Here is a 23281-nt window from a genome sequence, read left to right as displayed (position 1 = left end):
ATAGCAATTTGGAGACCGGGGGCGAAAATGAGCTCGCACCGGCGCGCCCCGAACGGCGCCGGCCAATTTTGGAGCCCAATAGAATCGTCGGCAACCTCGTGCCGGCCCCTTCGCTAAGGGCGCGAATCGGATGCGTCGGCGCCTCACGGAGCGACGGTTTTCGTGGGTGGAGGCGCCTTGTCAGCGAGGGGACGCGGCGGTTCGCATCGGAAACGACACGGTGAGGTTGGTTATCGGCGTTAATGGTCTCCCGCACGGAAACCAAAACGCCGAGAGCGGCGACTGTCCACGCGGCATCCACCTACCTTACCCACGCGCCTTCAATGCGCGTCCGCCGCCTTCCTTAAAACCACACCGGCGCGCACTCCTCTCTTTTCCCCACCGTCCATCCCTAGCCGCCGCCGTCCTCAACCTCCGCCGAACCACCACCCACCCGCGCGCGAACGCGATGGCGCACAACGACCAGGCCGGCGGCGGCGGCGGCGGCATCCCTCCGCTCGACGCAGGCTGCCGTGCGATGAGGCCGACGTGTCTGTGCGGCACCACATCCCCGTGCTAGTGCGGTACAAGCTGCCGCACGGGCTGGCACGTCTCCAACGGAGGCTTCGCCGGTGGGGAGGACCACGAGACGCGGGCCCTCGCCACGCAACGGCGGTCCGAGATGATGCTGGAGGAGAGGAGCCTCCGGAGAATGCCCTCGACAACCCGAATTGGGAACAGCGCTTCGGCAGCGAGCGCGCCGTCGAGCTCGCGCGGACGAACAATCCATCGGGCGGCCGCTTCAACAGGGTCGGCCGCCGTGCCTAGTGGTACGGCCGCGACGTCGACGCGACGCTCCGCGAGTACGGCTATCGTCCACGCTTCCGCGGGCAACGGGAGCCGGTCTCACTTCCCGCAGGCGGCGACCATGGCGCCGACGCCTACCACGCAGGGGGCGCCGGCATGGACCGCGGCGTCTGGAACCTCTCGCACCGGATCATCCGCCGTCGGGCGCACGCGCTCGGCCGCGCCTCCTTTCGGAGGCGTCGTCATCCGCGACGACGCGGCGCGGCGTGCCTCCTCTGCTCCGGTTCGTCAGACGACGGGGTCGGGCCGCCGCTCCCGCGTCAAGGAGGAGGACGCCTCGCCACCACTTCCGCCGGAGAAGAAGACATGGTGGGAGAAGGAGGCCGAGGCGCAGGCGGCCCTCCGTGGTGACGGTGACAAGGAGGAGTTCCCCGCCCAGAGCATCATCATCGGCCGCTCTATCGACGAGGACTACCGTCACATCGCGATCGACCCGCGGCAGGCGGCGGTGTGGTCCGCCAGGGACCACGGCGCCAACTACGTTGACCTCGCCGGACCATCCGAGTTGTCGGCGCCAAAGGAGGAGAAGGCCGACGAGGAGGAGGGCGACGGCGCCGACAGCTGGTCCTTCAGGACATCCAGCGGCGACGAACTGGACTTCAGCGCCTTCGACTCCCCGCACCGCTAGATGTTTATTTTTATTTTTTTAGTTTGAAATCGCGTTAAATTTGTACAAATTTCGTTCGAACTACGTATAAATATCGTGTCGCAAATTTGTATTTAAATTTCAAAATCTATCGGGGCCGCCTGTTTGGGGGCGCCGGTGTGGGAGCAGCGTCCCCAAATAGAGAATGCAGTGTTGGCGCCCCCAAACGGAGGTGTCGGCGCACGCCCCTGCCAACGCCTATTTAGGAGCTACCGGTGGAGATGCTCTTACCATCCAAAATATCCAACGGTCTGAACGAGCACAGGTCGGCATCGACCACCCCTGAAGCAAAACCCATCCAAATTCACCCTCTCCACTCCACTACACCATCATCTTTCCAGGGCGGACAAAAAACAATTGCAGCCATTCTAGCGTCGCCGTCTCCAATGTGGAATCCAACTCGTCGCCGAAGAGGCAGGCACATCACCGATCATCACCGTCACCGCCACGCCTGTTCGTCGTAGATTCCATTTGGCATCCTAGCTAGCTAGGTAGTGGTGGTGGCGCCTCCCTTTCATGGGGCTATCTTGGCTCCCATAACACACAAGTGCATGCACAGATATTATCCCCAAATATGGTAAATAAACATGTATGTATCTGTCGATCCATCCATCGACATGCATTGTATATTATCCAAGATTCCGCCACTTGTGTGCTGTTATGCTATCCCCTTTCTGGTGTGGGAGTGGCCAATGGTGGCTAGATCTAGTGCGCCTTTGCTGCTGGCAAATATCGCCGGCCGTTGTTAATAATGATTGATGCGCGTGCTGTTGCTGTATTGCTAGCGGCACTACTAGCTACTTGTTCCGTTCGACTATTGGGTGCGTGGCTCCGAATCGCCGATTGTTCGGAAGAGCTGGAGAGAGAGATTATATAGCATTGGTCTCCAAGAGGTGCATCCATGATGATTGGTTCATTAGTTTGTCAGCCAGATTCAGGGAGACGCGATTCTGACAGGTTTGTCGTCCGAGAGTACGAGGTTCTTGGGCACTAATACTCCACGTGCCTGAGTATTATTTTTTGTCCTGCGATCGATCTTGGTAGGTGGATAGATCCATGGAGTCCCATCCAAATGATTCATATCTGTACTCCAAAGTTAAGTGGTCGACCTTATCTTTTCTTGTTGCGAGATAATTCGGGATCTATTACACAAGTTCACATTATCAACACGTCATTACATTGAGGTCCTTTGATCACCTAACGAACCACTACTACTGCTAGAACAAGCTGCTGATGCGCCGCTATCGCCGCTACCCTTCTAGAGTTAGCCTGCCGTTATTGATTACAGTCGGCAAGCCTTAGTGTATATGCCCCCCCAAAGCCGCAGTCTTCGCTAATGAATCCTAAAACATCTGTAGACTGAACAAGGTGCATCACTCCATGGGAGAAGCGTCCCCCCTCCTCAATGCTACCGGAAAGATTGTCGATCATCGACAAGGTGGACGAAGAGGAGGGTATATCGATTTTATTATTGCCCCGCACAACACCGCCATAGCCGCCATTGTGGCGGTGCCATGTGACTAATGTCTAACTTTAGAAACCTTACTACAACGCCGAACACAGGTCCAAAGTTTCCATCCCGCATTCCCCAAAAAATAAAAAGTGGGCGATCTTAGCTAACGACGCACTGCAACTGCAACCCACCTACTGCTGCAGTACGGCCTACACCTCATTTGTTTGCAGGTGCAGGTAGTGACTCGCTGCTCCCTCAGCTATACTGTGTGCTAGCTACCTTGCGAAACCGTACGCGATCAAGCAACGACAAAGATTGTTCATGGCAAAGCAAACGTTTCCTGGCGGCGATCACGGTCAACATTTCCAGCTACGTACGGTCTCAAACAAGTTAGCGGGCGCCCATAGTGAACGGAACAGTTCAGAGCCAGCCGGAAGCTTCAGCCGCTCACGGACAACGGTGCCTTGTCAGAGATCGGGACTGATCGTGGAGAAGGAGACAAACGACGACAACGTACGAGGCCGTAGCACCGCCATCACGTGAAGCGAAGCCTTGGCTGCATGCGCGCGGGTTGTCCGCGCTAGCTTATTTTTGAAGAAAAGAGAGAAAACAAATTTCCACCATGTCTGGTACCCCACCATACCAATGTACTCCTTCTCGATCTCATCAAACATGTTTGAAATTTATCTAAATTATTCAGTCACTAAATAGCATCGAAGTAGATATTTTGACAAATCTCCAAGAAATTCTATGAAACGGAGGGAATACATGAATTAAAATTTTGAAACACACAATAAAACTGAGTTATACAACGTAACGCGAATCACAAATCAGAAGTGAGTGAAATCGGAAGATTCCGTGCACGGTAGAAAGACATTTCTTCCGCAAGTGCAAGGAGCAAAGTCTTGCATTGCTCGTGCATGTGCAGTTGCCACTCCCTTCGCCACTGAACACTTGTCGCCAATACATGTGAAACATCGGGTATTGACGACAATTTTCTAAAGCCAGAGCGAGTAGTTAGTTATGTTGTCTACACGTGACTAAGTTGTCACCGTGCCCATCCTCGCTGTCCGCTGACAGGATCAGTGCTCCACGGACCGGAGCGAGAGTGCTTAGTGTCCGGTGGTTTTACAAGAAAGCTTAGTGTCATCTCTAGTCAGCATTCAAGAGTGCTTCTTTAGCTACTCCTGTTTTTTTTTTATCTTTGATTTTGCCTGTTGTAAGAGAGTCCTCTGTCATGTGGCTTCATTTATAAAACGGGCGAAAACCTATTTCAAGAAGTTATGCTCGTATTTCCCTCAACTGCATGCAGTTCAACTTTAAATTTGCTCGTGAATAAGCCATGTACGAAATGTACGGGCACGGAAAGATCTGTTAGTTGTTGCTAGTTACTCGAATTTTCTCCAACTTATTTATATTCCCTCCTTGCACGTAGACAAGGTGATTTACATGCTTATAAGCGGTCGGTATACACCCCCAGAAAAAGAAGGGAGATCGAGAGGAGAATACAACCTATGGCGAAGCAATGCTCCACAGGTTCGTCGATCGTCCCGTTTCTTCCCATCCTCCTACACGCAGCCTTCGGCCTTGTTCGGATGATGAGCAGGGAATTATCTAAGCTAGAATTACACGTGAATCAAGGAAGTACAAGACCGTTAATCGGCAGCCCCGCAAGGTTTCTCTCTTAATTAGTTCAGGCGGTGGGGGCGGCGGCGTCGGCCCGTCGCCGCAGCCGGAGGCGCGCCTTGGCGAGCTGCTTCCACTCGACGAGGCGGAGCAGGAACTCCATGACCTCGGCGGGCTCCTGCAGCGAGAAGGAGGCGCTGGTCTCCTTGGGGTGCTTGGAGACGAGGATCCCGATCCCCTGGCCCCTCCGCCGCAGCGCCTTGAATGCGTCCTCGTCGGTGCGGTCGTCGCCGATGTAGACGGGGAGCACGTCGGCGCAGTCGGCGTAGCCCAGCGACTCGAGCAGGAACTCCAGGGCCTTGCCCTTGTCCCACTTGATGGTCGGCCGCACCTCGAACACCATCCGCCCCTGCGTCACCCGCAGCTTCGGGTACTCCCGCACCACGGACTTCACCGTCTCCGCCACCGCTGCCCAACCCTGAAACAACCACGCGCCATCATTATCATCGTGTTTACGAAATTGATTAGGCCTAACTAACCTCCCCACTAGCTAACCAAATTCAAGCACTAGATTGGTAAAGTGACACTAGCAAGGAAAAGCTAGAAATGGGAAGGAAAGCGGCAGCCATTTCCGTCGCCTACGTACCTTTTCGTCTACGTTTCTGAAGTGGACGGATACGCAGAACTTGTTGTTCTCCACCTTGGCGCCGGGTACGTGCTTTGTTTCTTCTATCAGCCGTTGGTGCACCTGAAGGAACAAATCGAGTTGCAGAATTTAAGAACAGCTGATGTAAACAGGCGAGCAGTTTGGGTAGCTAGCTAGGGTCGATGATGTGGTTGTGAGGTCGAAGCCAAGGTGCGTGCGTACCTGCTCGATCATGGGCAGGAACTCGCTTGCTGGCTGAAACAGAACTCCTTTAGCCTGCGGGACAAAAGGTATATGGCTTTAGCTTGTGATCATGTCAGAATATTCGTGCGAATAAAACTGACTCGCGCCCATGCTCGAACGACGATGCATGTCATGGGGGAGATCGAGGAGGATTAGCTCACCTTGGAGTTGGACTTTGCGTGGCCGGCGGAGGATTTGGCCGGGCCCTTGATGTCCATGCCGTGGCTGCCGGCGTAGTAGAGCTCCGCCAGCTTTACGAACTCGAACACCTTGTCGCGGCACCGGCCGCTGACGATCGCCGTCGGGAACTGCTTGGCGACGCTGCGCACTGCCATCCGCATCTGCAGGTTCGTTCATCGTTGGAAGTTAATAACGTGCGCGCAGATGAGCAGAGGTGCATGGTAAGTGAAGTTAGGGAGCAGAGTTTGACAGGGGTGAGGAGACAGAGTTAATTGGGTGGCTCACCGTGTCGCTCATGAAGGCGGCGTCGGGGTCATTGACGATGGGCGAGAGCGTGCCGTCGTAGTCCAGGAACATGACGATCTGCTTCCCCTTGGACGCCGCCACGATCTCCTCGAACTTGCCCAGCGCCGACGGGTGCCTCGCCTGCACGCGCACACATAGATGATTCGTTGTGTCAGCGAGACATGTAAAACCAAGAAGATAGTGCAAGATTCTGTCGGTATCAACACTAGAAAGCGGCATGCAGTGAACGGACCATCCAGGCGGCGTGCTCCTCATCGACGCCGGCGGCGAGTGCCGCGGCGGCCCTGGCGTGCGTGGGCGAAGACGCCCGCATGGACTCGACCAGCCCGTTGAGCAGGCCCGCGCCGAGCTCCGCCTGCGCCGCCCGCAGGCACTTGCGGCGCACGGCCATCCCGGCCCCGGCTCGCGGCGGCGGGTACGGGAACAGCGGCCCCGGGCAGGGGCACGCCGTCGCCGCCATGCCCACCTCCGGCACCACCACGCTAGTCTGCGCCATCAGCCTCTCCACTAACTTCTCAAAGCCTAGCCTAGGAAGCTTCGATGGAGAAAAGGAAGCTCGAGAGAGAAGATCTATCGAGTTCGAATCAAGTGGGGATTCGAGAAGAGAGAGTGAAGAAGAAATGATTGGTGTTTGTTAGAGTGGAGGCGGGAGGCGGCTATTTATAGCCGGAGGGGAGCGACGGGAAGACGCGAATCAGGCGCGGCGGGCGGGGGCGGCCCCGCCGATGTCTCGAACGCGTCCCGCCGTCGCGCAGCCCAACTCGGCGACAGGTGGCGGCACGCGGGCACGTGCCGGGCCCGCCGGTGGAGCCCGCCGCTGGACGTGTGGGGCTCCGGCGAGTGACACCACAGCCTAGCTTGTCGACGGCGAAGGCCCTTTTCCCCTGCGAGGCTGTTTCTTGCTCGGATCCAGCTTTCCGGTTGCAGTAAAACAACTAAAAACTCGTGCGCATTGTTTGTATTTGGGTTGAGAATTGGGGGAAAACGAAGTGGGGCAGGCTTCAGTCTCTCGCATAGCTCGATTTTTTTTCAATAAAAGTCCACCCAAATATTTATAATCAAACAAAAACATAAAAAGTAAAAAAAAAATGTCTTTTTTAACGAAGGCAAAAGCTTTATCTTATCCATTAATTAAGAAGAAAGCGTCCAGTTAATTAGCGAAAAACTGGGTGAAAATCATACAACAACAGCACCACCACAGAGCCACACCTACACTCATACAAGGCCAAGCCCACTCGGACCCAAGAACTAGAACCAAGCTCAGAACACCACTCCCACACCAAGACCAAATGGCGACCCACCATTGCCGGATAGAAGACGTGTAATATCCCAGGTTTAGAGGCAATAAAATGAGAGAACACCAAAGTGTGCATTGCATTCATGCATAGAAAATTCGGGGAATTTTCGCGCTTTCAAATAAAACTTACCACAGTAACGGAAGTTTCACTTGACTTGCTGGAATTGAAGTAGATCATCAAGTCAAGCGCTATAAACTTCACTGTGATCTTTGTTAAAACCTTGTTTTGAGTAGAGATGATTTGATCTATGGATTAGATCAAATAGAATTAGATTTATATCAACACATTCTTTAAGAATCGAAGCCTAACTTATTAACACTTAAAAGTTAGCAACTACCTTTGTGTGTAAATTAATTCACTTCTAAACTTATTACCAAATATGGTAAACCACGGGGTCTAAAGTGCATAAAAGCCACACATTCTTATTTAAATCATAACTTATTAAATATATGGAATATCATAAAACTAAATCCATTTACATTACAAATTATAGTTCAAACTATTTGAATAAAACTAACTATGGGTATTTTGAAACTCATATGATCATGCCTTGGTGAAATCAAACACCAACTATCCAAATTTGAGGAATAACCTTCAACCTTGATCTTTTGATCAATATTATAATGAAATTCAATCCAATATGATATAGTGACTCATCCACAATAATAAAACCATCCACAAGATATTTAGTAACAAATGCCACTTGGCTATCCAAAAATATATCATATGAGAGGATAATGATCTTGCCACATAAGAGGAAAATATCTACATGACTTGCTTTCCAAGTTATGCCACCTCATGCTCAAAGGATTGCTATGGATGAGGGCATGACAACCAAGCACCCTACTCACCAAACCAAAACAAGAGTCACCATCTATGTGTCATGATACTAGAGCTTGCCCAAGCCTATAAATAGAGCCACATCCCTTCATCCATTTGCTCATCAAGTACCATGATACATGGGAACAAACACATAGAGCCACTCCATGTGAATTAGCTAGGATCAAGATGAAGAAGCTAGGAGGTGGAGGCATTCCACAAGATGGAGGTTTATCAGATTTCCTGAAGAACAAGCTACATGATATTGCAAGGTAGAATCCCTAGGCAAACCATATATTTAGAGGATCATATCATCATATCTTGAGTAGGACCTTAGGCTATTACAAGACATTTAGAAGTGAGAGAGATTATAGATGCTAACCATAGCCATGTCTATCCTAGAGAATTTTAGAGTAGTATTACATCTTACTTGTTTAAACCAACCCTTAATCTTGTAGATGAGAGCCATGTTCCATTAGTGAAACATAACCAAAGCTTATGCTCATATTCTAATCCTAGTTGTGTATCACATTGGTGATCACTACTTAAACCCTAAACTACATTTGAATTCCAACCCATGGATTAATTTGGATTATAATAAGAACCCTGCCATACCTCATGCCTATTTATACTTCAATTTAGTGAAGCTTATGCAAAACCCTAAACCTTTCAAGTAGAATTCACACCACATAGAATATTAGGTCCTAACTTGTGTATCTTGGATCACAAGTATAAACCAATCCATATACACTTATAAACTAAATGCCATTTGGTGAGTAGAGTGAAACAAACATTCAATTCTATTTGGCTTTCCAAGTACTTGCTTTGGGAACCAAATGAAATATTATTTTTATAAAATAGAATCACCACAAGAGCAATTGAATTAACTATGAGGATTATAGGATTCATCCTAAATAATTTAAGTCAAAGCTTGATTGATGATTATAGAGGTTATATAACCATCTTCTTAAACCCTAAGAAATAATCCTTCACATAAAATCATAAACCCAATTCCATTTTCCTTCCCATTTGTTAAACCCTAGTTATACCCAAATTATATATGAATAATCACTAGGCTAAGCACTTGTAGAATAGAATATGTTCACCATTCACATGTTCTCAATTTCAGATCTTTTAAAACAGAATTGATTTCTAAATTTAAAAGGGTAATTGAGATGAACCCTAAAATAATATCTATTTGAATTTTAACTTGTGCTTTATAAGAACTAAATTTAATCAATTAATAAATGTTGTTTAAAAACAAAACAATGCAGCAATCATCATTATCAAATTATACTAATGTTCAAATATTTCAAAACTTGTAAAACAAAACAGAATTCAATTTGAATTCAAACCAGTAAATAAAAACATAAAAAGGAAAAGAAAATTTGAAATAAGAAGTGGAGGGAAACTTACCTGGACCTCAGCACCGCAGCAGCCCATTACCACCACGTCGACTAAGCCCAGTACCAGCCCAGCCCACCTAAGAAATCAACCCACCACCATACCGTTTCGAGCGCTTTAAGAATCGTGCGAGAGGAAAAAACGACCGTCGTCTTCCCCGGCGTCGACAGCGACCTGCGCCAGTAGGCCACGATCCTCGTCGACGATAAGGACGCCCCGAACGCGTGGAAGCTTCCAGAACTCCTCTCTAAGTCTCTCGCGTCCGAGCCTATCCGGAAGTAAAAGATCGGCGCCCAGACAAACTCTCCAGACGCCGCCACCTCTTCACCATTGCCGTCGTCGTGTCGAGGCCACCGAGCTCCCCTCGGTCTATAAATAGGGGTGAAAGCACCGCCAAACATTCCTTGATCTCATCCACTCCTCCAGATCTTCTCTATCCCTCTCTAGCTCTCAATTCCATCCGCGCCAGTACGCCGGAGCCGAGGAAGAACACGGCGGTACAGGCCACCCCAGCCTCAGGCGCGTGGTCGAGGAGAAGCGCCTGGCGCCATAGATCATCTGGGAGGAAGGAATCGTGCTGGATCTTCCTCAAGCCGGCTAATTTCTTCGATTTCCTTTGCAGCAGATCGCCGGGAATGGCGAAGTTCTCGCCGTTTCCGTCGTCCAACGTCACCGTCGACCACGCCATCAGATTCAGGGTGAGTTTGCGCGTCTCTAAGGCCAGCTCTCGCTTCCTAGCATGCATCCTAGCCTCGTTTTCCATTTTTGCTGAGTCGCGCCGCCGCAGACGAGCTCACCGGCGATGCCCCGGTGACCTTTGGGTGGTGGCGTGGATGCTCGCGAGCTCAGTATCGAGTCCTGGTTCGAACGCGCTAGGTTAGATAGTTACTGGGGGTCTCTAGAACCCATTCCGTCGCTCGCCGGAGCGTCACCGGCGTCCACTCCGGCGAGATCAACGTGGCACTGCCACCTAAGCTCTGTTGACTGGTCGTTGCCCGCGTGGCAATTGACCCGATCAACGAGCCCACCGATCGATCGCTGCGGGTGTATATGAACCGGTACCTTTAGTATTTAGTGTTAATTTCAAATTCCAGAAAATTGCAGAAACTTTGAAATGTCATAGAAAATTCATTTCAACTCAGAAAAATAGAAATAATATATGAAAATGCTCACAAAAATAAACTCTATTCAAATAAAATATAAAACAAAAATGTGTGTCAAAATAAAAATCCATTTATTTTTAACCTTATTAATTATGTCATTTCAATTATTATGATTACAATTTAAATTCAATAATTAGTGAAGTTTTAAGAATTAAATTTTAACTATTCAGTAACCAAGTAAAATGTTAAGATTAATTTTCTTTATCATAGTTGCATTAACTTAATTATTAGTGGTAATTCATAAACCCTAATTACAAATTACTATTTTCTATTTTCTTTAAATAGTAATAACTCAAGAAAATATTATAAGCCAATATTATTTTGGTAAATCAAAACTTATTTACTTAAACATCTTTAGTTAACAAGTTAATTATTTTAAACCCTAATAACAATTATTAAACCCTGATTCTTAATTAAACTAAAATAGGAGTTACTCTAATTATTAAGTCTTGTGAAAATTAATAAAATGCCAAACCATTACTAATCATGCTTCAAAGTAATTAGTACCACAACTATATTTCCAATCATCATTTTAGGAGATGTACCATAATTTAGAAACCCTAGTTTCAATTTGAATAAGAACCTTGAACTCATTATTCCATGTGTTCATCCATAGTAGTTGCAAACCTAAAACCCTAGCGGTTTAGCCCATGTGATCATAACCACCTCAACTCTACATGTAGAACCTTGATAGGTAACCAATGAATGCATGTTTATGATCCACCAACATAAAACCAATTCACATGAGCTTGTCATGTCAGGTCTCATTTTTGAATAAACCTGGTATAAACCAATAGTGTCACGAGGTATAAACCCTAACTTGTTAATTGGATTAGTACCATTGATCACCACTACTATTTACCACACCATGACAATAAACCTCAATCATCAAACCCTAGTAGCACCCTAATAATAAACCCTAATACCAACCTTGTGCAGCAAATCACATCACATGCTCCTATCCAACTAAATCCTACTTAGGAAATGATAAGTCACTTAGTTTAGGAACTATTAGTGATTACTTAATGAAGCAAATGTAAAGCCATAGTAAACCCTAACTCAAAGCAAAACCTTGACCATCATTTTTTTATATGGTACCATAATCAACCTTAGTAATAAACCTGCTAATACTTGCTACATATAGACCAATTCTATTTAAGAACCAACTAGTTCCTATTAGTGAAACTAATTGAATCTAATAGCATAAGTAATCATCAACCATGACCTGTAGAACTTAAAATTGACAAATGTTCTTTACATATTATTCCATCACTATTCTTATGTGTATGATTGTTATGATGTCTTATATCACTTGATTATGATGCTAATATAACCAAACCCTAATAAGAACCTTGTATGAGAACCATTCTAAAAGTGCAACCAACCCTAAAAAAATCTTTACAACTCATACATCCTAAATAATCAAGATTAGGTTACGCTCGGGACGATTGCATCTCATACTATGCATTATAGCATCTTTGATAGTTCTTTAAACATTGTCCTTACCGGACGATGATGGTATTTCAGCATTTGGAGTTATCACGTATCGAAGCTTTTGCCTGCATAATCTTGCAGATCAAGAAAGGCAAGTTCATCGCTTGCTCATGTCATTTGATTATTTGTATCAAACTATATGCAAAGTACTATACTTATCACTCATGCATTGAAAAGCAAAGTATTATTTTACAATTATGAATATGACTATGTGGTGGGCAATGGAACCATGGTATGTGTTGATATGGTGGAGGTTCCATTGCATGGGTACTACTCATCTAGGACTAATTACCAATGCCGTCCAGTGATTCTAGCGCCGTACATATCGCGTTATCCATAAGATCTATAATGGCTCTGGGAAGTCAGTCGTATCTTTTCCCTTCGCACGCCAACGGATCGGAGAGCCGGTGGAGTGCTTGGAGGCACTGCCGCAATAGGTTGGGAAATCCTTTTAAATCCCCATCCATTAGTGATGATAAGCTCTTCGATCTATGAGGGATTGTCCGGAGTACACCATGAGTAAAGCCGTATTATCGGGGGAAGTCTACCTGGAGGTGTACGGTTGGACAAAAGGGTGGGTTTGCGGTGGTCGCGGAGAAGGCAGTGATTGGCTTGGATCTTATACTCGGGCCTCACACCAAAGGAAGTGTGGACGGGGACATACTCTCGGCCGGCAACATGGTTAAGATCTCTTGTGGGGTAAAGTAACGCACCTCCGCAGAGGGTATCAAGAATTGTGACTTGTCACTCCCTGTTCCGGGAAGGAACCGCGAACGCGGCAGAAAGGAACTCCACGAAGTTCTAGTCAACTCGTGAAGACCGACGGGCATAGTTTTCGAATAAAATAAACCTTTTGAAGAAATGATTACAAAAACTTGCATTGGCCTATGACTTTCTGGTCTATGGCTGTAGCTAGTGCATGATACACATATTTCCTAATATGAACTTGCTGAGTACGCTCGTACTCATTCTATCCCATTTGAACCCCCTTCTTAGATCAAGGCACTGAAGGAGAAACTACCGTGGAACTCAAAGACAAAGGAGTCAACTGCAACAAGATGAAGAATCCAGTCAAAGAAGTCAATGGAGTCAACTTCTGCATCAGTTATAATGGAAACCTAGACTAGTAATAGAAGGGAACCTTTCCCTACTCCTAGCACCTAAGTAGCTAGAATTCTATATCAGGCCAAGTAGCTCTTAAACTTGAGTTAGCAATAAGATAGACTACGAGTCGTTCTTTTGGAGCTTTATTTGAAGTTTTACCTCACTGTAAAGTAGGAGGTTGTGTTGATCTTATGTAAACAGTTCGTGTGTACTTCTATAGACATACCTTGGACTCGCATATGTTTCTGTTGTACCACTCTGAGAGATGTAATATGAGTGGAACAGTGTTTCACTTGTGTTATGTCAACGACTTGTGTACTACACCATGCAGTGGTACGTTGGGTCACCGCAAGACGCCCGCAGCTGCTATGGAGGAGCGGACACGGGACACTCCAACACAGATGAAGAAACCAACCTCGCAAGAGTTGCGCCAATGCGACACCAACAGACAACATCGAGGGCAACTTCGTCGCCACACGACACAAGGCCAACGCAAACAACACTATCCAGCTTTTGAGGCCGCCGCCCCAACATCCAGCTGCTTCGCCACGCCCGACAGACCACCAACACCACCTTTCGGGACCGCCATCCCGACGTACCACCACTCGCGCTCGAGCCACAACGCCGCACGACCCAGTCACCCGCAGCCCAAGCGACACAGGGCAAACGTTAGATCACTTAACAATGACTATAAACACTAGCACGAGCCGGAGGGCATTGCCACCATCGTTCCTTCGTCACTAGGGCCAGGAAAATCTTATCGTAGTAGATCTTGTTGTATTAGCCAAATGGGAAGTCATTGTGCCAATGCTACAAAGGATGAAAGAACTAGAGCAACAATCATCGCAAAAAATGAGACCTGTAGGTCGAAAGACCCAGACCTCAAATCACACCAACGAACACGAAAATCAAATGTATCTCACAATAGTTGCGGAACACAAAACTCCACACGCCTCAGGTGTTGCTAGACTGTAATATCCCAGTATTCGAGACGATTGCGGGGTAGTTTTTAGAAAGGGATGTGCATTGCATGGTAAAATCTGGGGAAATTTCGCGCTTATTTACAAACTACATCTAAAAGGGGGGACAAGTTTCTCTCTCAACACCAGATAGGATTAGGGTTTCGAGAGTACGATAAACTTGGACCTATCCTACATTAACTTAGGGTTTCGAAGAGAGAGGGGAACATTTCATCTTCCACCTTAAGTTGCATGATTGAATTCAAACAAGTTAGGTTTGAATTTCAAATTCAAACCTCAATTTGGTTTAACATAATTCAAATAAGGATAAATCCAATAAACAATTATAGAAATTGGAAAATTATGATATATAACAGAATAGAACATATATTAAAAGCTCATTAGGGAAACTTGAGTTTTATTGATTAACACACAAGATACATTGTCATTTACAATATTCATATGAATTATACTTATTACCACACATTTCAGAAATGGAATAAATGAGAAAGAAAATGAAATTACAAAGAATTGTAAATGGCTAAAACTAGCTAAATTCTTCAAGAACTTCTTGATCAACACTTGATGAAGAGCTTTTTGATCATCTCCTTAAACCCTGCATAGAGAAACAACAAAGACAAAGACATAAATTATGTCAAGTGGCAATGCCACTTGGCAGGTTAGTCAAAGAAATAGAAATCTTGGTGGATAATACCAAGGCTCAGCCGAGCTGATCCATCAGCAGCTCAAGTTCCAACCAGGGAACTCACAAGCAACTCACAGGGCTTGCTGCATGTCCAACAGCACACACAGACCAGGGGAGGGTCACCAAGTTGACCGGCAGTGATGTCGAACAAGGAAGCCAGGAGAAGGAGTATAAAACCTTTTCACAAGCAAACCCTAGTCATACATTAACAGCAGCTCCAAAGGGTAAGAACACTAGAACAGGAAGAACAACACACAACCAGAAACTATCCAGAAACAGTTTCGCCAAGAACTGTTAACTGTTGAGCAAGCACAAGATGAAGTAGATCATCACAAGCTAGCCAGGAGGAGCAGGGCAAGCTTAAGCCAGCAATCAGAAGCAAAACCACTACACCAACACATTTCTAGGAGCTGGAGTGAGGTATAACAGAAATCCATGAGCAAGCATTTGTTTTGCTCACAATATTCACATATGCATCACACACAAGCCAAAGGGTAGGATTACCCTAGGAGTATCATCATTTGGTGTGAACCAATGATGCTGGCAAAATAGAGACCAAGCTAAAAGGATTTAATCCTAGGGAATATTGATTCAAACCAAGTGTATTATCACTACAGCCAAACCAAAGATCCAACAGGGATTTAGTTCCTACTTAGCCTAAAACCACTCACCTAGCACCTAATGGTTTACTAACCATCAGATATATAGAAAAGTTCTTGTGTATTCATATTTCAACATCAAAAGCTACTGGAAATTCCACAAGGGATCAACCAGAAAGCATTTACCAGCCACAACAAGCCACAAAGGGGGAGCTACCCATGGACAACAACAAGATGTTGTCAGGGCCACCTCTAACCCAAAACAGATAAGCCAAGCCACTACATCATCACCCAGAAGGGTTCAGAGTGAGCTAGGGTCCCCAACCAATGGTTGGCATCCCTCTAGCTCAAGTCAGTTGATTAAAAGAATCATCACTGTAACACAGTTCATCTCATTTGTCTATTTAATCAAGCCAAGTTGTACAGATAAATGAAATACACAAGTAATCCATGGCACAGATACTTGCAACTGATCCAGAGGATCACTGCAAGCATCAGTAGATGCTTTATCAAGCAATAGCATGCACCTGCACAAGATATGGTGCTACATAGGCACACAGATTTACATCAGATAGGCACAGATAGGTGGATAGCAAATACCAGCCAGCAGTTGATGATCTTATGATCATCAGAGCATGCCAAAGCATGCTAGGGCTAGCTAGAGTCAAGCCTAGCATCAGTACATCAAACAGTTACTAAACTAACCACAAATAATTAACAGTTGCATCACAGAATTCATGTAAACAATTTTATAATTGTATCCAGAAGCACATCATCAAGGAATTGATACAGATAGACAATAGCCAAGCCAAATAGAGCCCTATTATGAGCCAAAGCTCAATAAGCATTACACACAAGCAACACTGGCCTTGCATAAGCAAGGATGATGCACAGTAATCAAGCCAGGAGCAAGAATTTATGCACACATATGATCATCTAGTAACAGCAGCAGCTGGAGCAACATGGCAAGCCATGAGCATCACAACATGCTCATGAGCATGTGCAAAAGCATCACAACAACAACAATTACATGAACACGCAGCATAGCAACAGCTAGCACGCGCAGCATAGCAATAGTTAGCACACTGATGTCTACACACGCTTCTATTCCTGTAGACAGTGTTGGGCCTCCAAGAGCAGAGGTTTGTAGAACAGCAGCAAGTTTCCCTTAAGTGAATCACCCAAGGTTTATCGAACTCAGGGAGGTAGAGGTCAAAGATATCCCTCTCAAGCAACCCTGCAATTACGATACAAGAAGTCTCTTGTGTCCCCAACACACCTAATACACTTGTCAGATGTATAAGTGCACTAGTTCGGCGAAGAGATAGTAAAATACAAGTAATATGGATGATTGTAAGTAGTAATTGCAATCTGAAATAAAGATGGCAGCAAGCAAACATGTAGCAGAACAGTAAATAAACAGTGATTCGATATTTGGAAACAAGGCCTAGGGATCATACTTTCACTAGTGGACACTCTCAACATTGCAATCATAATTGAATATAAATATAAGCACTTCATCATACTACTCTCTTATTGGATAGAGAACTCAAATTCATTGGGCAAGTGTGCAAAAAGCACACCTCAAAGGCGTATTCCCAAGTACTAATAAACACCCCACACCGTTGCTGACGTGGGAGTTGAAAATCTTTGTGGTGTAACTTTTCTTCGTTCCCCGGCAACGGCGCCAGAAAAAGCTGCTGCTTGTGACGGTAAAGCACACGTCCGTTTGGAACCCCAAGAGGAAGGTATGATGCGTACAGCGGCAAGTTTTTCCCTCAGTAAGAAACCAAGGTTATCGAACCACTAGGAGCCAAGAAGCACGTTGAAGGTTGATGGCGGCGGAGTGTAGTGCGGCGCAACACCAGGGATTCCGGCGCCAACGTGGAACCTGCACAACACAACCAAGATACTTTGCCCCAACTTAACAGTGAGGTTGTCAATCTCACCGGCTTGTCGTAACAAAGGATTAGATGTATAGTGTGGATGATGATGTTTGCGAGAAAACAATAGAACGAGTATTGCGATAGATTGTATTCGATGTAAAAGAATGGACCGGGGTCCACAGCTTCACTAGTGGTGTCTCTCCCATAAGATAAATAGCATGTTGGGTGAACAAATTACAGGTTGGGCAATTGACAAATAAAGAGGGCATGACCATGCACATACATGTTATGATGAGTAGTGTGAAATTCAATTGGGCATTACGACAAAGTACATAGACCGCTATCCAGCATGCATCTATGCCTAAAAAGTCCACCTTCGAGTTATCATCCGAACCCCCTCCAGGTATTAAGTTGAAAACAACGATACAATTGCATTAAGTATGGTGCGTAATGTAATCAACAAATACATCCTTAGACATAGCATTGATGTTTTATCCCTAGTGGCAACAACACATCCACAACCTTAGAACTTTCTCGTCATCGTCCCAGCATTTAATGGAGGCATGAACCCACTATCGAGCATAAATACTCCCTCTTGGAGTTACAAGTAACGACTTGGCCGTAGCCTCTACTAATAACGGAGAGCATGCAAGATCATAAACAACACATAGATGATAGATTGATAATCAACATAACATAGCATTCATTATTCATCGGATCCTAACAAACGCAACATGTAGCATTACAAATAGATGATCTTGATCATGTTAGGCAGCTCACAAGATCGAACAATGATAGCACAATTAGGAGAAGACGACCATCTAGCTACTGCTATGGACCCATAGTCCAGGGGTGAACTACTCACTCATCACTCCGGAGGCGACCATGGCGGTGAAGAGTCCTCCGGGAGATGATTCCCCTCTCCGGCGAGGGTGCCGGAGGCGATCTCCTGAATCCCCCGAGATGGGATTGGCGGCGGCGGCGTCTCCGGAAGGTTTTCCGTATCGTGGCTCTCGCATGCGGGGTATTCGCGACGAAGACTTTAAGTAGGCGGAAGGGCGGAGTCGGAGGGCTGACGAGGGGGCCACACGCTAGGGCCGCGCCGCCCTAGTGTGGCGGCGCCTCGTCGCCCCACTTCGGTTCCCTTTCGGTCTTCTGGAAGCTTCATGGAAAAATAAGCCCCTGGGCGTTGATTTCGTCCAATTCCGAGAATATTTCCTTACTAGGATTTCTGAAACCAAAAACAACAGAAAACAGCAACTGGCTCTTCGGCATCTTGATAGTAGGTTAGTGCCGGAAAATGCATAAATATGACATAAAATATGTATAAAACATGTGTGTACCATCAATAAAGTAGCATGGAACATAAGAAATTATCGATACGTTGGAGACGTATCAGCATCCCCAAGCTTAGTTCCTACTCGTCCCGAGTAGGTAAACGATAACAAAGATAATTTCTGAAGTGACACGCTATCATAATCTTGATCAATACTATTGTAAGCACATGTAATGAATGCAGCGATCCGAAGCAATGGTAAAGACAATGAGTAAACAACTGAATCATATAACAAAGACTTTTCATGAATAGTACTTTCAAGACAAGCATCAATAAGTCTTGCATAAGAGTTAACTCATAAAGCAATAAATTCTAAGTAAAGGCATTGAAGCAACACAAAGGAAGATTAAGTTTCAGCGGTTGCTTTCAACTTGTAACATGTATATCTCATGGATATTGCCAACATAAAGTAATATAACAAGTGCAATATGCAAGTATGTGCTGCTTGTGACGGTAAAGCACACGTCCGTTGGGAACCCCAAGAGGAAGGTATGATGCGTACAGCGGCAAGTTTTTCCCTCAGTAAGAAACCAAGGTTATCGAACCAGTAGGAGCCAAGAAGCACGTTGAAGGTTGATGGCGGCGAAATGTAGTGCGGCGCAACACCAGGGATTCCGGCGCCAACGTGGAACTTGCACAACACAACCAAGATACTTTGCCCCAACTTAACAGTGAGGTTGTCAATCTCACCGGCTTGCTGTAACAAAGGATTAGATGTATAGTGTGGATGATGATTGTTTGCAGAAAACAGTAGAACGAGTATTGCAGTAGATTGTATTCGATGTAAAAGAATGGACCGGGGTCCACAGTTCACTAGTGGTGTCTCTCCCGTAAGAAATAGCATGTTGGGTGCACAAATTACAGTTGGGCAATTGACAAATAAAGAGAGCATGACCATGCATATACATGTTATGATGAGTAGTGTGAAATTCAATTGGGCATTACGACAAAGTACATAGACCGCTATCCAGCATGCATCTATGCCTAAAAAGTCCACCTTCAGGTTATCATCCGAACCCTCCAGTATTAAGTTGCAAACAACGGACAATTGCATTAAGTATGGTGCGTAATGTAATCAACAAATACATCCTTAGACATAGCATTGATGTTTTATCCCTAGTGGCAACAACACATCCACAACCTTAGAACTTTCCGTCACTATCCCGCATTTAATGGAGGCATGAACCCACTATCGAGCATAAATACTCCCTCTTGGAGTTACAAGTAACGACTTGGCCAGAGCCTCTACTAATAACGGAGAGCATGCAAGATCATAAACAACACATAGATAGATTGATAATCAACATAGCATAGTATTCCATATTCATCGGATCCCAACAAACGTAACATGTAGCATTACAAATAGATGATCTTGATCATGTTAGGCAGCTCACAAGATCCAACAATGATATCACAATTAGGAGAAGACAACCATTTAGCTACTGCTATGGACCCATAGTCCAGGGGTGAACTACTCACACATCACTCCGGAGGCGACCATGGCGGTGAAGAGTCCTCCGGGAGATGATTCCCCTCTCCCGGCGAGGTGCCGGAGGCGATCTCCTGAATCCCCCGAGATGGGATTGGCGGCGGCGGCGTCTCTGGAAGGTTTTCCGTATCGTGGCTCTCGGTACTGGGGTATTCGCGACGAAGACTTTAAGTAGGCGGAAGAGGTAGGTCAGGGGGCGCCACGAGGGGCCCACACGCTAGGGCCGCGCGGCCAAGGCCTGGGCCGCGCCGCCCTAGTGTGGCGTCGCCTCGTCGCCCCACTTCGTTTCCCTTTCGGACTTCTGGAAGCTTCGTGGAAAAATAAGATCCTGGGCGTTGATTTCGTCCAATTCCGAGAATATTTCCTTACTAAGATTTCTGAAACCAAAAAAACAGCAACTGGCTCTTCGGCATCTCGTTAATAGGTTAGTGCCGGAAAATGCATAAATATGACATAAATTATGTATAAAACATGTGAGTATCATCAATAAAGTAGCATGGAACATAAGAAATTATAGATACGTTTGAGACGTATCAAGCATCCCCAAGCTTAGTTCCTACTCGTCCCGAGTAGGTAAACGATAACAAAGATAATTTCTGAAGTGACATGCTATCATAATCTTGATCAATACTATTGTAAGCACATGTAATGAATGCAGCGATTCGAAGCAATGGTCAATACAATGAGTAAACAATTGAATCATATAGCAAAGACTTTTCATGAATAGTACTTTCAAGACAAGCATCAATAAGTCTTGCATAAGAGTTAACTCATAAAGCAATAAATTCACAGTAAAGGCATTGAAGCAACACAAAGGAAGATTAAGTTTCAGCGGTTGCTTTCAACTTATAACATGTACATCTCATGGATATTGTCAACATAAAGTAATATAATAAGTGCAATATGCAAGTATGTAGGAATCAATGCACAGTTAACACAAGTGTTTGCTTCTAGGATAGAAGGAAATAGGTAAACTGACTCAACATAAAAGTAGAAGAAAGGCCCTTCGCAGAGGGAATCATTGATTGCTATATTTGTGCTAGATCTTTTATTTTGAAAACAAGAAACAATTTTGTCAACGGTAGTAATAAAGCATATGTATTGTGTAAATTATATCCTACAAGTTGCAAGCCTCATGCATAGTATACCAATAGTGCCCGCACCTTGTCCTAATTAGCTCGGATTAACATGGATTATCATCGCAATACATATGTTTTAACGAAGTATCACAAAGAGGTACCTCTATGCCGCCTGTACAAAGGTCTAAGGAGAAAGCTCGCATTGGATTTCTCGCTTTTGATTATTCTCAACTTAGACATCCATACCGGGACAACATAGACAACAGATAATGGACCCCTCTTTAATGCATAAGCATTCAACAACAAATAATATTCTCATAAGAGATTGAGGATAGTTGTCCAAAACTGAAACTTCCACCATGGATCATGGCTTTAGTTAGCGGCCCAATGTTCTTCTCTAACAATATGCATACTCAAACCATTCAACTCATGATAAACCACCCTTACTTCAGACAAGACAAACATGCATAGCAACTCACATGATATTCAACAAAGGGTAGTTGATGGCGTCCCCAGGAACATGGTTATCGCACAACGAGCAACTTAATAAGAAATAAGATACATAAGTACATATTCAATACCACAATAGTTTTTAGGCTATTTGTCCCATGAGATATATATTGCAAAGACAAAGGATACAAATTTAAAGGTAGCACTCAAGCAATTTACTTTGGAATGGCGGAGAAATACCATGTAGTAGGTAGGTATGGTGGACACAAGTGGCATAGTGTTTGGCTCAAGGGTTTGGATGCACGAGCAGTATTCACTCTCAATATAAGGCTTAGGATAGCAAGGTTATTTGAAACAAACACAAGTATGAACCGGTACAGCAAAACTCACATAAAAGACATATTGACAGCATTATAAGACTCTACACCGTCTTCCTTGTTGTTCGACCCTTACTAGAAAATATCTAGACCTTAGAGAGACCAATCATGCAAACCAAATTTTAGCAAGCTCTATGTATTTCTTCACTAATAGGTGCAAAGTATATGATGCAAGAGCTTAAACATGAGCACAACAATTGCCAAGTATCACATTATTCAAGATATTATACCATTTACCACATGTAGCATTTCCCGTTTCCAACCATATAACAATTTAACGAAGCAGTTTCAACCTTCGCCATGAACATTATGAGTAAAGCTAAGGACATATTTTTCCATATGCAACAGCGGAGCGTGTCTCTCTCCCACACAATGAATGCTAGGATCCACTTTATTCAAACAAAACAAAAACAAAAACAAACAGACGCTCCAAGTAAAGCACATAAGATGTGATGGAATAAAAATATAGTTTCACTAGAGGAACCTGGTAATGTTGTCGATGAAGAAGGGGATGCCTTGGGCATCCCCAAGCTTAGATGCTTGAGTCTTCTTGAAATATGCAGGGATGAACCACCGGGGCATTCCCAAGCTTAGAGCTTTCACTCTCCTTGATCATATTGTATCATCCTCCTCTCTTGATCCTTGAAAACTTCCTCCACACCAAACTCAAAACAACTCATTAGAGGGTTAGTGCATAATCAAAATTCACATGTTCAGAGGTGACATAATCATTCTTAACACTTATGGACATTGCACAAAGCTACTGAAAGTTAATGGAATAAAGAAATCCATCAAGCATAGCAAAACGAGGCAATGCGAAATAAAAGGCAGAATCTGTCAAAACAGAACAGTCCGTAAAGACGAATTTTTTAGGTGCACCAGACTTGCTCAAATGAAAATTCTCAAATTGAATGAAAGTTGCGTACATATCTGAGGATCACTCACGTAAATTGGCAGAACTTTCTGAGTTACCTACAGAGACTACTGCTCAAATTCGTGACGGCAAGAAATCTGTTTCTGCGCAGTAATCCAAATCTAGTATGAACCTTACTATCAAAGACTTTACTTGGCACAACAATGCAACAAAATTAAGATAAGGAGAGGTTGCTACAGTAGTAACAACTTCCAAGACTCAAATATAAAATAAAAGTACTGTAGTAAAATCATGGGTT

The 23281-nt window shown here is 45.2% G+C and overlaps 1 protein-coding gene across 1 annotated transcript; it reads right to left on the bottom strand.

Annotated features, from left to right (window-relative positions):
* Nucleotides 1-4326: 4326 nt before the first annotated feature.
* LOC124654231 (probable trehalose-phosphate phosphatase 7) lies at nucleotides 4327-6543 on the bottom strand. Its single transcript, XM_047193247.1, has 6 exons — nucleotides 6179-6543; nucleotides 5926-6066; nucleotides 5622-5801; nucleotides 5440-5493; nucleotides 5218-5319; nucleotides 4327-5049 (listed from the first exon to the last, which is right to left on the bottom strand). The coding sequence occupies exons 1-6, from the start codon at nucleotides 6440-6442 to the stop codon at nucleotides 4639-4641; spliced, it is 1152 nt and encodes a 383-aa protein (XP_047049203.1). The 5' UTR covers nucleotides 6443-6543; the 3' UTR covers nucleotides 4327-4638.
* Between the last annotated feature and the right edge of the window lie 16738 nt (nucleotides 6544-23281).

The sequence above is a fragment of the Lolium rigidum genome, chromosome 5 (assembly GCF_022539505.1).
Source record: "Lolium rigidum isolate FL_2022 chromosome 5, APGP_CSIRO_Lrig_0.1, whole genome shotgun sequence".
Taxonomy (NCBI): domain Eukaryota; kingdom Viridiplantae; phylum Streptophyta; class Magnoliopsida; order Poales; family Poaceae; genus Lolium; species Lolium rigidum.
The sequence above is the reverse complement of the archived record's forward strand: the minus strand, read 5'-3'. Positions and strand labels throughout refer to the sequence as shown.

Coding starts and splice junctions, on each gene's coding strand:
- LOC124654231 (XM_047193247.1), bottom strand. CDS start 6,442: ATGGCGCAGACTAGCGTGGTGGTGCCGGAGGTGGGCATGGCGGCGACG. Junction 5,802..5,925: donor CCGCCTTCATGAGCGACACG/GTGAGCCACCCA, acceptor ACGAACCTGCAG/ATGCGGATGGCAGTGCGCAG. Junction 5,320..5,439: donor TCCTGCCCATGATCGAGCAG/GTACGCACGCAC, acceptor TTGTTCCTTCAG/GTGCACCAACGGCTGATAGA.